This window comes from Bombyx mandarina, chromosome 02 (genome assembly GCF_030267445.1).
Source record: "Bombyx mandarina strain Sakado chromosome 02, ASM3026744v2".
NCBI classification, from domain to species: Eukaryota; Metazoa; Arthropoda; class Insecta; order Lepidoptera; family Bombycidae; genus Bombyx; species Bombyx mandarina.
Window position 1 is genome coordinate 804285 of NC_143209.1, and position 18437 is coordinate 822721.

The 18437-nt window shown below is 37.9% G+C and overlaps 1 protein-coding gene across 1 annotated transcript; it reads left to right on the forward strand.

The window, feature by feature from the left end:
* The first annotated feature begins 247 nt into the window (after positions 1 to 247).
* Positions 248 to 17686, forward strand: LOC114252652 (low density lipoprotein receptor adapter protein 1-A). Its single transcript, XM_028187222.2, has 6 exons — positions 248 to 459; positions 9701 to 9810; positions 13182 to 13284; positions 13965 to 14208; positions 16283 to 16368; positions 16537 to 17686. Exons 2-6 carry the CDS (start codon positions 9757 to 9759, stop codon positions 16629 to 16631), a joined length of 582 nt encoding a protein of 193 aa, XP_028043023.1. The 5' UTR covers positions 248 to 459; positions 9701 to 9756; the 3' UTR covers positions 16632 to 17686.
* The last annotated feature ends 751 nt before the right edge of the window (positions 17687 to 18437 follow it).

Genomic DNA, 18437 nt, shown 5'->3' on the forward strand with positions numbered 1-18437 from the left:
CATTGTACCGACAAACAACAAAAATAGGTTTTTCTTTTAGTTCTTAGGAAAATAAACTTTAAATCGAAAACAGTAAGAACTACATCAAAATTAGCAACAGCAAAACACACCTGTACGCGTCCTTAACGATGTCCAATATAAAATGACCTACCCCTATAGCCTCGCATTGAGTATTCGTAACCGAACATTACGACCGTACGAGCATCGGCAGGTCTAAATAAAATGGGTATTCACGTTACGATTTTTACGAAAAACCGAATCAGATATTCACTTTTGAAATTCGAATGACTTCGGACGTTACGTTGTTCGAAAATCGAATAAACTTTTTAAAAATCGTTCCTAAAGTTTTATATTTACGGTTTTCTTAACTGTGTGTGTGTGTGTTTGTGTGTGTTCTTTTGTTAATATTGTGTTTGAAAATGGAAGGAAAATAAACGGCGCGGAATTGTTTTGAACAATGTAAGTGGAGCATTACGTCACATGTGTGTATTTAGTGATAAGACTAGATTAGATAGGGAGAGAGCGATATTTTATTAAACCTGTGACCCCATTGAAATAAGCACTGTCTTCACAACCCTTGAAGGGTCAAGAAGTTGTGGTTCGACGCGGAACTGTCAATAAAAAAGGTAGGAAATTTATTCAAGGAATTCCCACGAGACGACAGCAATAACCAGAGGCTGAAGTCAGTCACTGATCTCCTAAACCAAATAATCTATTAACCTCTGAAGTTGCCAGTAAATATTTCCATTTAACCCACTTTTATTGGCTTGACTTTTATCTATACATGTGACGAAAGAGTTTGAATTTCGACTAATTTGAAAATTTACACACGTTGCCAAAGACTAAACAATTTTTTTTTAACTGTGACTCAATATAGCTAGAGCTAAAAAAAAGCGTTTAGTTTGACTTGTTCTTTTAAACGTTTTTTTTTTTAATTTTTAATCATTATTTCCTTATTTCAATGGATATATCTAATTCCCTTTACGTTCTTATCGATATCATAATGATAAATGTAATCAAATAATCACACATCACACTTTTATTACCTTAAATAGTACCTACTCGTAACACACAGCCGGAAGCCAATAAATAAAAAATCGATTGAGTTAAGAAATGTATTTAGAACTAGCGAACCGGCTTCGCTTCGGTAACATTAAATTTTATTATTGATAGGCGAAGCCCGCCATGTTGCGCGCGGTACGACAATAACTGCGGGTGACGCCGTGGGGCGAAGCTAGTCTAAAAAAAGTAGCCTAAGTTACTCCTTATATCATCAGCTACCTATTAGTGAAAGTCTCATCAAAATCGGTCCAGCCGTTCCAGAGATTAGCCGGAACAAACAGACAGACAGACAAAAATTGTGAAAAATATTATTTTGGTGTTTGTACCGTATAGGAGATGTATGGAAATGGTACTGCAAGGTAGAGGGGGAAGAGGTCGACCGAAGAAGACATGGATGGAGTGTGTGAATGACGATATGAGAGAGAGAGGAGTGAGTGTTGAGATGACGGCTGATAGAAGAGAATGGAAGAGAAAAATTTGCTGTGCCGACCCCACCTAGTGGGATAAGGTGAAGAAAAAGAAGAAGAACCGTATATATATTCATATGCATGTAGTAAAAAGCGGTTACTTCAATACTACAAACAGACACTCTAATTTTATTTATATGTATAGATTATTCTTAAATCCATAAATAAATAGGCAAAGGCAATACCGTATTCTAGTATCTATGAAAATCGATTCTAAAATTGCTTTATGATCGATAGAAAACAAAAAAAAAAACTAATGAAATTGTCATTCCTCTTTTCAATATATCAAAAACAAAATCGGATAAAGACGAACCTTGTAGTATCAGTGGTTAAGGTTGAATTTCGATTGTTGTACGAAAATTTGCTAATTTAAATCGATTATTCATTTTTTGCTGACATAGCCCGTAGAATTAGTGAACTGAAGTGGCAATTGGCCGGCCACATAGCACGAAGAGAAGACGGTCGATGGGGCAGAAAGATCCTGGAGTGGCGACCACGTACTGGCAAGCGCAGTGTGGGACGGCCACCTACTAGATGGACCGACGACCTAGTAAAAAGCGCTGGGTCTCGTTGGATGCAGGTGGCAATGTACCGGTCGCACTGGAAATCTATTGGAGAGGCCTATGTTCAGCAGTGGACGGCGATAGGCTGAAATGATGATGATGATGATGATGATTCATTATTTTAGTGTATTTAAGTGTAAAACTGTATAATATCAAAACTTACCAAAGACAGGAGTGTTTAAAAGGTTCAACATGACAATGTGATGTTTTTAATATTAAACAAATGCTCACGATTGACTTCCACGGTGAAGGAGTAGAAGTAAGCTCGTCCACACAACTAGGCAATAAAAAAAAATCCTCTTTGCAAATTTATTTTTTAGTTTTAACCAGTTACATTATCTGTATTTTAAAATAAGGATAAACTTATGTATTAATTTTGTTAATAGTAGTCAAAATATAGGTAAACTAAACAAAAAAAAACTAAAAGTAAACTATGCTCATTTGACAGTGTTCATGGGAAAATACTAGTGATACCAAATGATTCCGCATATTAATAACTCAATTTCGAATATTTTTGGAAATTGTAAAAGACGATATCACAATTTCTATTTCTATTGATTGCTGATGTAGACCGACGAATTTGCGATGCTGAGTGCTCACCGTCGCTCAAAGACCCACTGATACCAAACACCCCACGCTTTTTTACAATAAAATATTTTTTTCTTTCCCTATTTTTAATTCAAATTCATTAAGATTTATTTTCTATTTTTTTGTTGGATTTTCTATAAAAGCGTGTTTTGTTAAATAGTTTTTTTAAACTATTATTTCTTTTTCATTTTTTAGTTGTATTTCAATTTTTACAATATCTTTTTTATTTTTTTTTAAATGTTGTATTATCATCGATCCTTAATAAGTATACCAAATTTCGAGTTAATCCGACGTTTTGAAGGGGGTCAAAATCATGTTCAAAGATTCCGTTACAAACATACATACGTCTGAAGCTAATAAAAGCGTATTAAAAACCAAGCCTCTGTCCACCGCTAAAGATTCTCTCCAAGCCTCGTTTGAAGAAGGACATGTCATAGCTCTCTGATAACATGACCGATCGTTGTATAGTAAGTATGATCTACAGTAATCTCTTTATTGTAGCCACAAATGACGTCACGTATAGCGAAGTTCCGTTCTGTAATGTTTGCGCGCCAAAAAATAAAACAGTATTTAAATATACTAGAGGTCCCGCAGTAGTCGAAATTCGACTTTAATTCATTGAAATTTGTAAGTTTGTACACTATTATGATTGTAAATTATACTTCTTTAATCACAAATTTCGCCAAGGCTACACTATAAAAAAATAATATAAAGACAAACAATATTTAATCTATTCTCAATTTGACAACAGACGTCAAGAACAAAAGTTTGAAAATAAATAGTATGCATGCGTGTGTGCGTCAAATACATGGTATGTAGTGTGTGTAATATTTTCTTAATTGATTTAATGTATCTTTTATGCATTATTTAAAAAAAATATTAGCATTGTGCACTTCTCCTCTATATTCTCTATAAGTGTGGAAAATTTCATACTCCTCCGTCCGCGCAATTTTCGTAAAAAGGAATACAAAGTTTTTGTTTCACGTATTAATATATAGATATAGTGCCTTTGACTCAATTTCACTACCCTACCTACCTAATTTAAAATACAAATACCTTCAAATTTTACAAAATATCTTTAAACATACAAAATATCTAGAACTATTACTGGCGCTGATGCGTCTTGATTGCTCTCATCACATTGCTATTTATCACCCCATTTGCTTCAGCGTTGAAGCCGCCGTTGTGCTATTAAACCGAGACATGGATATCCTAACTCAAGCTAGCTGGTATTAACATTGTTGATGACGACGGGCTCCGGTAACATCAGGGGATCATGAGCCCGTCCATCCGAATCACCAATCCAATCTACAACAGGCCCGTACTTAAAATCTCCATCGTTGTGGTGGTAGCCATCACAGAACACAAGATATTTGAAAAATGCCTGAATCTCGCTAACGACATTCCTAAGATATATATGTCGTGGATAACGACTTTAGTAATATTAAGACATCGTTTTGATTATTATTTTAGATAATAAAATGTTGTTTTGATCAATATCACAAAAATGTAGGGTAGGCGCCGTAACGCCAAACTATAAAATGGCGGTACGTGGACAGAGTCGTCTCAGTCAGCCTCAGCCTCAGTCTCAGTCTCAGTCTCAGTCTCAGTCTCAGTCTCAGTCTCAGTCTCAGTCTCAGTCTCAGTCTCAGTCTCAGTCTCAGTCTCAGTCTCAGTCTCAGTCTCAGTCTCAGTCTCAGTCCCAGTCTCAGTCTCAGTCTCAGTCTCAGTCTCAATCTCAGCCTCAGTCTCAGTCAGACGCAGTCAGTCTGAACGAAACTGTCGCATGTCGGTTTACCCTGTCATTGTGAGAATTATTTGTTGAGAGTTTCAATAATTATTATACAAAGGTTTTTTATTAACTTTTATTGCAATGAACTCAGTCCCACCAAATACAATTGATGACGGGACTGCCGCTCAGCCATCCCTGGCGCCGTCATATATAACTAGTCAGTTCATAAGTATTGTCACACAGTAAAAACTTTTCTTTTAAAATGCTGGCCACAAAAAAGTTTATTGAATTCGAATTTCGAATTGTTCATGAAAATAAAAATGTATATACTTTTAGAATTTTACTCATTTTTAAATATGGAGTGGACGCTTAAAGAAGACCGTGTTGCAGTTATTGCGTTGCATCGTTGCGGTTACGCGCCAATTCAAATTTTTAACATACTGAAAAAATTTAATATAACCAAAAGATTCGTTTATCGTACCATCAAACGATACAATGAAGACTCTAGTGTAGATGACAGGTCAAGAAGTGGTCGCCCTCGGTCTGTTAGGACTCCAGCAGTGATAAAAGCTGTGAAGGCGCGAATTCAAAGAAATCCCAAACGTAAGCAGAAACTGTTGGCCCTTCAGATGGGGTTAAGCCGAACCACGGTGAAAAGGGTGTTAAATGAAGACTTAGGGCTTCGGGTATATCGAAGAAAAACAGGACATCGTTTGAATGCTCGTCTAATGGACCTGAGACTGAAGAGACGCCGCGCTTTGTTGAAGCGGTACGCGGAAAAAATATATCGGGAAATTCTTTTTTCGGAAGAAAAAAATTTTACCGTAGAAGAGAGCTACAACAAACAAAATGATAAGGTACACACACACACAGTAGTGAAGAAGCGAGCAACCGTATTCCGCGTGTCCAACGAGGTCATTTTCCATCCTCGCTCATGGTATGGTTGGGAGTTTCTTATTGGGGCTTAACAGAGGTACATTTTTGTGAGAAAGGTGTAAAAACGAATGCAGTTGTGTAACAAAATACAGTCCTGACGAACCTTGTGGAACCTGTTTCTCATACCATGTTCAATAACAGGCACTGGGTATGCCAACAAGATTCGGCGCCAGCTCATAGAGCGAAGGGCACACAAGACTGGCTGGCGGCGCGTGAAATCGACTTCATCCGGCGCGAAGACTGGCCCTCCTCCAGTCCAGATTTGAATCCGTTAGATTACAAGATATGGCAACACTTGGAGGAAAAGGCGTGCTGAAAGCCTCATCCCAATTTGGAGTCACTCAAGACATCCTTGATTAAGGCAGCCGCCGATATTGACATGGACCTCGTTCGTGCTGCGATAGACGACTGGCCGCGCAGATTGAAGGCCTGTATTCAAAATCACGGAGGTCATTTTGAATAAACTTTAGTGTCATAAGAATCTATGTTTTGTTAAGTTCATTTTGGTATATGAATGGTTACATAATGAATAAACTTGTTTCAATTATTTTACATTAAACATGTGACAGAATTTATGACCTGACTAGGTAATAATACAAACCTTTTATTTCGTGCAAGTGGCTTATGAAAACAAAATTAAATCAACGTGCTCTATCTGATTAATTAATTAAGAAATATGTTTGTTGTATAATATTAGATACTATTTCCACTTGCAAGAACCCCTCCACGGGTAAAGGCCTCCTCCAAGGATAGCCAATACTCTCTAGAACGGGCAATTTTAACCCAATTTGTAGTCAATCTAGTAAATGGTTCTCCCTTCCATCTTTTTCCAAGATAAGCTTACACAAGTTCCAAACAATAACATTAAGACCCTCGGTCTACTGAGCAACTTCACCAGCTCGCTGGAAGATCTTCCCTTTGTCGTCATTACCAAATTAGGTTCTCAAGTCAAAAGTTTAAGGCCTTTCCCTGAACTAGGTCTAAGGCGATGCGAAATTCCATTCTAATCATCACTTATTTATCAATCAAACGATCTCTCGAAAACGGAGGCACTTCCAACGAGCCGTCCGCAGTTTTATCTTTAAAACGACGCAACAAGATAAACAAATTATCTATTCGTTACTATCGCTTATTAAGTCAGCATTTATTTTAATATGAAACACGCGAAATGTCATTAGTTGTGAAAGAGCGCTTTCACATACACATAAGATGTTGCAGTGTGTGTGTTAATTTAGACGTGCTTATACGGGAATGAGCAATGCAATTCATGTTCTACTGGTGGTAGGACCTCTTGTGAGTCCGCGCGGGTAGGTACCACCGCACTACCTATTTCTGCCGTGAAGTAATGCGTTTCGGTTTGAAGGGTGGGGCAGCCGTTGTAACTATACTTAAGACCTTAGAACTTATATCTCAAGATGGGTGGGCGCATTTACGTTGTAGATGTCAATAGGCTCCAGTTATCATTTAACACCAAGTAGTCTGTGATCTAAGCAATGATCTGACCCATCTAAGCAATAAATAAAAATAAAATAAATAAATGCTAAAGATCGCGACTTTTATGTCCGAACATGAATAAGTTTTACGTGACCAAAGAAGAAAAATAAATTCTCACCACGGACGTATTTTAATGAGGTTATTAATCAGTCACAGAGCCATCGTTAATTGTGGTTGAACCACGTATGATGTGAACAAAATAAACAATCGAAGTAATAAATTGATTTTTATAACGCATTATTCTAAAAACAGCACTACAATAATACAGAAATGCCAAACAGCACTTTCCACTGCCACTTTGTCACTCTTTCAAACGTCCAGAGAACACAAATTAAATCGGTCATAACATTAAATAAATAATAATTATTTGTGGTGGCTGCATCGCGCATAACTCCGTTCGGATCGTTGCAAAATGTTCGATGTATAATAATAATCATGTTGAATTCGTTTTTCGTTTAAGCTAATAACTATACAACAATAATATAGCGCGAATTGCATTGACTCGAATAGTGGGCATTGATTGTAAAGATGTATTGACTATTTATTAGCTTTAAGTGGGCAACATTTTAATAAGTAAAGGCAAGAGGACTTTTTGGCGGGAACGCGAGGAGTGAAGTTGTGTGATTTGTTTTATTTTGTCTATTTAGTGTTTCTTCGGGTTTAAATGTGTAATAATGGTGGTTTATTAACTGTTTAATATCTGTGAAAGTGCACAAATGTGGGAAAATGAAACAAAGCCGCTGGACGTAACTTCTCGGGATCCTCCAAAAAGTCCACTGAAAAAATCTTAGTAAATGACCACCATTTTACTGAGATTATATTTCATCCCATTTCATTTCATTTAATTTCATCCCAGTTGATTAATGTCTCAAATTAGTCGTCTTCATTTCATTTCACTCCATAATATCATTTTTCATAAAAATATGAATATAAATTAAAATAAGACATGACTTAAAGGTCTCAGTTACCAGATCATAAAATCCCTTAAAAAAAAAATAAAGGCAAGAGATCGAAAAGAATGGAGTTTGAGAGAGCATTTGAAGAGATTTACACTCGGTTTCCGATCCGGTGGTAGAGTTTGCGAATCACTGCTCTCGCTAGAGCCAATGTTAGCAACACTCCCGGTTTGAGCCCCGTGGGCTCACCTACAAGCTAGGGTGAAGCTAAAATAACCGAGCCAGCTAAAATAGTAGAGCTCGAGGCTATCAGGATAGATAGGAAAAAAAAAAAACTCTGTATGGACACGGGTTGAAAAATACTAAAAAAATAATCATTTTAACGTAAATGAGTGGTATCGATTTTAATTACTGTAAATATGTCGTCGTTACGTATAAGTAATCTACAGTTTTCACACCAAAACGTATACACTTTTTTTTTCTTTTTTATTAGATTTGTGGACGAGCTCACAGCTCACCTGGGCTTAAGTAGTTACTGGAGCCCATAGACATCTACGACGTAAATTCGATATAAGGTCTCAGTATAGTTACAACGGCTACCCCACCCTTCAAACCGGAACGCATTACTGCTTTAATTTACTTGTCGAGTCCTTCGTCACAACGACGGGTTCGGCGAGGACGGTGACCGATGCTTGAGGTACCTAAAAGCACCGTTCATAGATCGGGAAGATCCGTAATGACGTGCTTAGGACGACGTCGACTGTTTACCATTCGGTCCACAGGCCACAACAAGAGGGTTTTCGTGTCGTCTCGCATTCTCAAAGTGTATATTTCATCACTACACTAAATATTACAATTAACATTCAACTTAATGACACATTGTTACAAAATGATGCAAGATAACACTTGTGTAAGCCGTTATTGTTCGATTTTATCTCGTAACGCCGCGACCTTGGCTCGATCGAGACTCAGGTGTAATTTACTAAAACGATTGTTCAATATTAAAGAATTTGCTGATAGCAGAGAATCATGGCATAGCACGGGTAAGTACCACCAGCCTGGCTATTTCGGCCGTAAAGCAGTAATGCGTTTCGTTATAGGCGGGGCAGCCGTTGTACTGTAACACTGAAAACTAGAACTTCTGTTTCGAAGTGGGTGGCGGCGTTTCCGTTGTTGATGCCCATGAACACCAGAGTCTCGTCTAAAAGAGCAATAGCCCTAGATACGTTCTTACGGATCCATTAGATCCAATAACTTTTGCATTAGACGCCTTCAGCTCTAATACTAGGAGCAGGCTTAGGGAACCCGGTAACCGTACTCGTCGAACTCAGTAAAGAAGGTTGACGTGCAATCTAACCCATGAATCAGCACGCTGAGGTTCAGATTCAGATGAAATTATTATAAAAAAAAAGAAAACAAAAATAATAAAAAATTTAAATTCAACTAAAAAATGAAAAATAAATAGGTAATAGTTTAAAAAAAAACTAAAAAAAAAACGCTTTTATAGAAAATCCAACTAAAAAATAGAAAATAAATTTTAATAAATTTTAATTAGAAATAGTGTAAGATAAAATGAATTTATTGTAAAAAAACCGTGGGGTGCATGGTATCAATAGTTATAAATATTTTATGAACAGATATGAGTAGAAGGGTTATTCTGATAATATCCTGAAAAGCACCCCACGCTTTTCACTACATAGTATAAAACAAAGTCGCTTTCTCTGACCCTATATCCCTATGTATGCTTAAATCTTTAAAACTACGCAACGGATTTTGATACGGTTTTTTTTAATAGACAGAGTGATTGAAGAAGAAGTTTTATATGTATAATAACATCAATTAAATAGTGGAGATATCAATAATAAATTATAGTTTCCGAAGCGAAGCGAGGGCGGGTCGCTAGTTAACAATAAAATCAATTTTTCTTACAAGGATCGCGCCTAATTTTTATATTTGTTTCAGATGTCCGAGATCTTTAAGACAATCCTATATCGAGTTATGTGAATTTTACGTGGAAAATGGCTGAGAACGAAGGTCCTGTGACGGTAGATGATCTACCATTGACGTTTCAGGTATGGACGGCTTCTAGAGAATTCGATTTCAAGAAATCACACCCCACTCTAAAGGGTAGGGCAGCCGTTGTAACTATACTGATACCTTAGAGTTTATATCTCAAGGTGGGTGGCGCATTTACGTTGTAGATGTCTAAAGGCTCCAGTAACCACTTAACACCAGGTGGGATGTGAGCTCGTCCATCCATCTATGCAATAAAAAAAGAAAAGAAATAGTAACTAAACTAGATCCACCGTCGACTTCCGTTGTGATATTAGACGATTTATATAATACTAACTGACCCGGCAGACTTCGTAGTGCCTCAATCGATAAATAAAAGACCTAAACTTTTGTATAAAATAAACTTAAAACAAACAAAAGGAATCCGTCCGATGGGGGACACATCAAAGGAAAACCAAAATTGTTTTTTTTTTATTTAATTTCGAGCATTTTCATATTTGTCTACCTTTTAAACCTTCTGTGGACTTCCACAAACAATTCAAGACCAAAATTAGCCAAATCGGTTCGGCCGTTCTTGAGTTTTAGCGAGACTAACGAACAGCAATCCATTTTTATATATAGAGACTAGTGGTAGTCATAATTCGACTATAATTAATTGAATTATAAGTTTGTACACTATTATGGTTCTAAGTTTCACTTCTTTCGCGTGTACAAAATTGCACGTGCTTCATTATTTTTTATTGCACATATGAATCAACTTAATAGATGCAATGTGTTAAGTAGTTCTCAGAGTGATCACAACGCTACCACCCATCTTGAGATATGAGATCATACTCATCGTTGAAGTCGTCGTGGCCTAAAGGATAAGACGTCCGGTGCATTGGTATGTAGCGATGCACCGGTGTTCGAATCCCGCAGGCGGGTACCAATTTTTTAATGAAATACGTACTTAACAAATGTTCATGATCGGCTTCCACGGTGAAAGAATAGCATCGTGTAATAAAAATCAAACTTGCAAAATTGTAATTTGCGTAATTACTGGTGATAGGACGTGTTGTGAATCCGCACGGGTAGGTACCACCACGCTGCCTATTTCTGCCGTTAAGGAGTAATGCGTTGCGGTTTAAAGGGTGGGGCAGCCGTTGTAACTATATGGCTTAGAATTTATATCTCAAGGTGTGTGGCGCATTTACGTTATAGATGTCTATGGGCTCCGGTATCCACTTAACACATGGTCTTGAGTTCGCCCACAAAAAAACTCTATTGTATAATTTAATAGCCATTTAAATGCAGTATGATGCTTTAAGGAATATCTGCAAGTGGAACCCTAGCTTCCCGGATGTCAGAAAACCTCCTAATTCGCTTTATGAGTCACTCTACCAAGAGCATCACTTGACCTTTTAATCGTGAGGTCAATTGAAGCAGATCGTTCCACAAACGGGTCATTCATTTAGAGAACCCGAGGTTATTCTCGGGAGGCTTAACCCTTTGACTGGCATTTAGGTCACCGGTGCCCTTACGCGGCAAATCTCGGCAAATCGCGACGATTTGTCAATATAATGATAATAATCGTAGTAAGCACTAGATTAAAATATAACAATAAGTATTTTTTACTGGTGGTAGGAACTCATGTGAGTCCGCACGGGTAGGTACCACCACCCCGCCTATTTCTGCCGTGAAGCAGTAATGCGTTTCGGTTTGAAGAGCGGGGCAGTCGGGACTTTACTTGAGACCTTAGAACTTATATCTCAAGGTGGGTGGCGCATTTACATTGTAGAATGTCTATGGGCTCCAGTAACCACTTAACACCAGGTGGGCTGTGAGCTCGTTCACCCATCTAGGCACTAAAAAAAAAAAGTATGTAATCTCGATATGTTATGAAACATTTCATAGAACTGTTCGTGTCCTAATATTTCGACAGTCCTTTTCAAATAAAACATTTTAAAATATAGATAGACAGAAAATGGACAATGCTAATGTATGGATTTGGAGCGGAACGCATGCCATTTTGTAACGGATGTGAGGTCACCTTATGAATACATAATACGCGTTTGTTCATCAGTGTGCATAGTGCGAGTGTTTTAACGTTTTCGATAGCGTAAAAGTTAACTCAAATTTGTATGGAGTTGGAACAGCGCCCCTAGCGGCAAACGTTCTGGCGTCGAGAGTAATTTAACAACAAAGGTAATAAATATTTGATACCATTCTCATATGGTAGGCAGCGGCTTGGCTCTGCCTCTGGCATTGCTGAAGTCCATGGGCGACGGTAATCACTCAACATCAGGCGGGCCGTACGCTCGTCTGCCTACTAGGATAATAAAAAATCCAGAATAGATATTATGAATTAAACATTAACAAAAGACAATTCGTCGTTGTCAAACCAAAATCTGCTATGTGCTAATTTTTGAGATTTATACTTTTTTACCCTTTCATGTAGTTAAAAAACTGTTATGTGTTTGCTTGAATATTTATCTATAGCTTTAATTTGATATAGTTCTTAAAAATTAACCTTCATATTCACATTTTATAAGAAAACTAGCTGACCCGGCAGACTTCGTAGTGCCTCAATCGATAAATAAAAGGCCTAAACTTTTGTACAAAATAACCTTAAAACAAACAAAAGGAATCCGTCCGACGGGGGACAAATCAAAGGGAAAATTAATTTGGTTTTTTTATTGAATTCCGAGCATTTTTTATTTATCTACCTTTTAAACCTTCTCTGGACTTTCACAGATAATTCGAGACAAAAATTAGCCAAATCGGTCCAGCCGTTCTCGAGTTTTAGCGAGACTAACGAACAGCAATACATTTTTATATATACTAGAGGTCCCGCAGTAGTCGAAATTCGACTATAAAATAATTGGAATTGTATAATAAATTTGTACACTATTATGATTGTATTTTATTCTTCTATAATCACAAATTTCGCCAAGACTATACTATAAAAATTTTTAACAAAGACAAACAAAATATTTTAATCTATTCTCAATTTGACAATAGACGTCAAGAACAAAAGTTTGACAATAAATAGTATGCATGCGTGTGTGCGTCAAATACATGGTATGTAGTGTGTGTAATGTTTTCTTTGTTGATTTAATGTATCTTTTATACATTATTTAAAAAAAATATTAGCATTGTGCACTTCTTCTCTATATTCTCTATAAGTGCGGAAAATTTCATACTCCTCCGTCCGCCCAGTTTTCGTAAAAAGGGATACAAAGTTTTTGCTTCACGTATTAATATATAGATAGATAGATGTTTTTACTTGTTAATTCAAAATACAAGTTTTTGCACATAGCAGATTTTGGTATTGACAGCGACGAATTCACAATTTTTAAATACGGTCGGACCTTAAATTTCATCTTGTCTCCACCTTAACCCTTTTTTTATTGCCCTTGTTTTAATAATCTTGTATTATTCTAACTTCTAGGTGAAGTACCTCGGACAGAGCGACGCGCGAGGGTTGTGGGGCATCAAGCACACCAGGAAACCAGTGGATCTCATGGTGGCTGCAGCGAAAGCTCTACCTCCGGGTATGTGAACATTATTTGACCCTTACGTCCTCCCCAGTATATTATTTATTTATTTATTTATTACACTTCATGTAAAATCTAGATTGGCATGCCTAAGGCATTCTCTACCAGTCGACCAAAGAAGTAAATAGTCGTAGAATTTTTTTATTGCTTAGATTGCTGGACGAGCTCACAGCCTATTTGGTGTTGCTGGAGCCCATAGACATCTACAACATAAATGCGCCACCCACCTTGAGATATAAATTCTAAGGTCTCAAGTATAGTTAAAACGGCTGCCCCACCCTTCAAACCGAAACGCATTACTGCTTCGCGGCAGATTGGTGGACGAGTTCACAGCCCACCTCGTGTGAAGTGGTTACTGGAGCCCATAGATATCTACAGCGTAAATGCGCCAACCACGTTGGTATATAAATTCTAAGGTCTCAGTATAGTTACAACGGCTACCCCACCCTTCAAACCGAAACGCTTTACTGCTTCACGGCAGAAATAGGCAGGGTGGTGGTACCTACCCGCGCGGACTCACAAGAGGTCCTATCACCAGTAGATTACAGGAAGAGCCATTAATAGCGTGTTAACAATATGGACTACATAACCATTTTAATTAGACTCGGTTTTGTTTGCCCCGTCGCCTATTCAAAGGACCAATTGGTATTGTTATCCTAAAGATTACTTTATTTCAGGCCAGATCCTGCCTCTGGTGAAACTCACGATCACTCCTGACGGAGTCCACTTGGAGACCATAAACCATGGGACGAAACAAGACGATTTCGAACATATGGCCGTATTCTTTAACATCGAAAGCATATCATATGGCGTCCAAGACCTGGTCTACACAAGGGTCTTCTCCATGATCATCGTTAAGGATAACGCTGATATCAAAGGACTGAATCCTTTCGAATGCCACGCCTTTGTTTGTGAATCGAGGTGAGATTCTCCACTGAGTTTCTCTCCGGATCTTCTCAGTGGGTCGCGATTCCGATCCGGTGGTAGACTCTGCGAAGCACTGCTCTTGCTAGGACCAGTGTTAGCAAATTCTGTTAGGTTGAGCCTGTGAGCTCACCTACCGGTGCACGTAGCTGGAAAAAAGTAGACTAAAGGATCGTTTTAGGCATCGACAAAAAAGAGAAAGTTCTTTCTCGACTGACTTGCACATATATATTTTTTATTGCTTAGATGGGTAGACGAGCTCACAGCTCACCTGGTGTTAAGTGGTTACTGGAGCCCATAGACATCTACAACGTAAATGCGCCACCCACCTTGAGATATAAGTTCTAAGGTCTCAGCATAGTTACAACGGCTGCCCCACCCTTCAAACCGAAACGCATTACTGCTTCACGGCAGAAATAGGCGGGGCGGTGGTACCTACCCGCGCGGACTCACAAGAGGTCCTACCACCAGTAATGCGGTACCTACCCGCGCGGACTCACAAGAGGTCCTACCACCAGTAATTACGCAAATTATAATTTTGCGGGTACATATATATCTTTTATTGCTTAGATGGGTAGACGAGCTCACAGCTCACCTGGTGTTAAGTGGTTACTGGAGCCCATAGACATTACAACGTAAATACGCCACCCACCTTGAGATATAAGTTCTAAGGTCTCAGTATAGTTAGTTACAACAGCTAACCCACCCTTCAAACCGAAACGCATTACTGCTTCACTGCAGAAATACAAGGGGTGGTGGTACCTATCAGCGCGGACTCACAACACGTCCTACCACCAGTTATTACGCAAATTATAATTTTGTGGGTTTTATTTTTATTACAAGATGTTTTTGTATTGCCAAAAAAAAATACATGTGCGAACATCAAATCTCTGATTGAATATAGGTTGAACAAATAAACAGATATTACGAAATTTTACTTTTATCACGATTTGTTATCTGGAATCTGGAAAGTGTTACGTGAGAAAGTTTTGATGACGAAGCTCAATCTAGATAAAGTTGCACGCGGCTATTAGAAGTATTTCTAACAGGGGGTCGCGGGTTCGAATCCCGCCAAGGGAAGATATTTGTATGATAAATATAAAATGTCTTTTCCAGGGTTATGGATGTATATTATTTAAATGTATGTGTATAATGAAAATCTTACATTTATTTCCGTTATCTGGTACCTGTAACACAAGTTCTTTACGAACTTATCACGGGACCAGTTAACGTGGCGTGATTGTTAGTAAATATTTATTTATTATTTCTATTTTCTGCTAGAATTGGAACAGGTAGGCCGTGACCTGACGTTAAGTGGCTACCGGAGCCGTTACCACGTCCGGTTATGAGCCGCAAGTCTCCATTATATTCTCAATTACTCCATCCTTGGAATCAGATAAGATTACTATTCCGCGATAGAAATAAGCAGAACGGCCTATCCATGAACTAAATATAATTTAAGTGACACCCGAAAGTAACGGTAAAAGACAAACTAAGCTGCATTCTTTGTATTTACTAGTAAGGTTCAAAATGCTTCTATTAGCCGATAGATGTCGCTATCAGCACTTTTTATTTGTCGATAGATGTCACTACTGCGATTCTTTTAGTGATCACACAGTTTAATGGACACAGCGAATACTATATTGCCGTTTGATCCATTAACGGTGCTTTTAGGCACCACAAGCACCGGTCACCGTCCTCGTCGAACCCGTCGCTTGCGACGAAGGGCTCGACGAGCGAATTAACCCACAGACACAGCCCACTGAGTTTCCCGCCGGATCTTCTCAGTGGGTCGCGTTTCCGATCCGGTGGTAGATTCTGCGAAGCACTGCTCTTGCTAGGGCCAGTGTTAGCAACACTCCGGCTTGAGCCCCGTGAGCTGACCTAAACACGTTAGGGCAAAGCTGAAACAGCCTCTCAAGGCTATCAGCATAGGTTTAAAAACAAACAAAAAAATATATATTGCCAAACCAATTTGCAAAGACACCATTTTTAGTTCTATCTCGAATAGGGCTCGAAGAGATTCACTTGTAATGGCCTCGATATAATTTCAATCTGATTTTGTTGGCAGGAACGCCGCTAGAAGATTGACTTATTCCTTGGCAGCCGCCTTCCAAGATTACTCGAGGCGGGTCAAGGAGATGCAAGCGCAGCCGGGTTAGTTCATAGATTTTATTAACATCAAGAATAAATAAAACCTAAACTATTTACCACAAAGCAAGTCAATATTCAACTGCATATTATCGATTTTTTTCCCGAAAAAACTTTCTTAAAACCACTGGCATCTTCATTCATTAAACTTTATAAATGCCCTTCCCGTTCCAGAGATAGAAGACAAACTGCCGACCATGAAGAAGAGGTTCGCCATAGACCTAAGAACACCAGAAGAGATAGAAGCGGAATTAGAAACGGAAGCGTAAATCTTTCGTTACTCAAAGACCCCGTTCATATTGTTACCGGTTGTGTTACGTGTGACTTTATAGAATAAAGCCGTGTCTGATCGTCTCAAACACTAAAAGATGATGTAAATACAGCAACCTCACTAAAATATATCACGATGTTTTGCCAAAGTCATTTCATAACAGTCATATCTGTCAAACTTATTAGGTACATGTGAGTGAACCTAACAGTACCGCGCGACTGTGCCAATTTTGTAACAACTACGAATATTTTTTTTTAAAAACAAATAATTCATACGCTTCTATACTTTTTGTCAGAAATTTCTCCGATTTTTTTATTGTCAGCTCTAAAGTTTTTGAGGTCTGTGAGCGGCGGTCCTTACTTAACATCGGCCTTAAGCCTTCGTCAAACAGAACGCGTACTTAGCGCCGCGTACTTAACGTCGCGCTCTTCGAATTGACTAGATGAGTCTAACGCTCCTTGACGCAACGCATTCGCCAAATCATAGTGCCTTTCCATAGCAGTGTGAAAATTTAAAAGTATTAAGAAATCGAGTGATTCAGATGTGGCATTGTATAAGCATGGGTATTTTCTAACTATTTATATCATTTTTGGGCATTATCTAGTATTTTAATACACATTCACTCGGACGCTAAAATAAAATTTGTAAAAAATTACAACGACGTCAAAGCGTCCTAACGCCGCGACAGAGCGCTGCGTACTTATAGCGCTGGGGCTCTGTTTGACGGTATGTTACCATAGTAGTATAACACATCTCGGCGTCGTAGCGCGGCGTCATCTTAGCGCTCTGAAACTCGCTAATTACGCGTTCTGTTAGACGAAGCCTTTAAAGTTCGTCTGAAGACATGGGCGATAAATAATGTCATTCCAAAGTTTTAATATTATGTGTTTTGAAATGTAATATATCGTAAATATTATAAATATAGATTATAATTATGTATACTTATAGAGAGGCATAATAAATATAGTTTAAAAAACAATTTGTGAAATTGTGATTTTAGTATAGATTTTTAGGTATTTTAGAAAATAATAATAATAAAGTTTGCTGTTTGAGTAATTTTGTTTCTCTATTTCATGGGTTCAAGATCTTTACAGCGTGAAACGAAACACATATCCACATTTTTTTATATTATCTGTGCATTTTTCACTCAATCACGACTGGACTTTTTGGTGGGAACGCGAAGAGTGAAGTTGTGTGATTTGTTTTATTTTGTCTATTTAGTGTTTCTTCAGGTTAAAATGTGTAATAACGGTGGTTTATTAACTGTTTAGTATCTGTGAAAGTGCACAAATGTGGGAAAATGAAACAAAGTCGCTGAACGTAACTTCTCGGGATCTTCCAAAAAGACCACTGAAAAAGTCTCAGTAAATGACCACCATTTTACTGAGATTATACTTTATCCCATATCATCTCATTTCATTTCATTTTCATTTCATTTCATGCCATGTTTCATAGTATTCAACTTTATTTCATTTCATAATTTCATTTTTCATTTAAAAAAGTTATTATTAAAATTAAAATAAGATTTGACCTAAAGGTCTTAGTTACCAGGTCACAAAATCACTTAAAAAAAACACGACATAGGCGGCTTTTTCTTTATCTTAAAAATATTTTGTTAAATTACTGTCGAACTAAAAATAAAATATAACTTCACTTCCACAAACTGACCTATTATTTGCTCCGAGCGTGGACAACTTGTATCAAAATATTGCAAGGAGATTTTTTTTCATCCTACCTCTCTTGAGAGGCTATTTCAGCGTAACCTTAACTAGTAGGTGAGCTCGCGGGGCTCAAACCTGACGTT

Excerpts from the sequence above, each read along its gene's own strand:
- LOC114252652 (XM_028187222.2), top strand. The coding sequence starts at position 9,757 with ATGGCTGAGAACGAAGGTCCTGTGACGGTAGATGATCTACCATTGACG. Across the intron at positions 9,811-13,181 it reads ATCTACCATTGACGTTTCAG|GTGAAGTACCTCGGACAGAG; the intron begins GTATGGACGGCT and ends TCTAACTTCTAG. Across the intron at positions 14,209-16,282 it reads GCCTTTGTTTGTGAATCGAG|GAACGCCGCTAGAAGATTGA; the intron begins GTGAGATTCTCC and ends TTTTGTTGGCAG.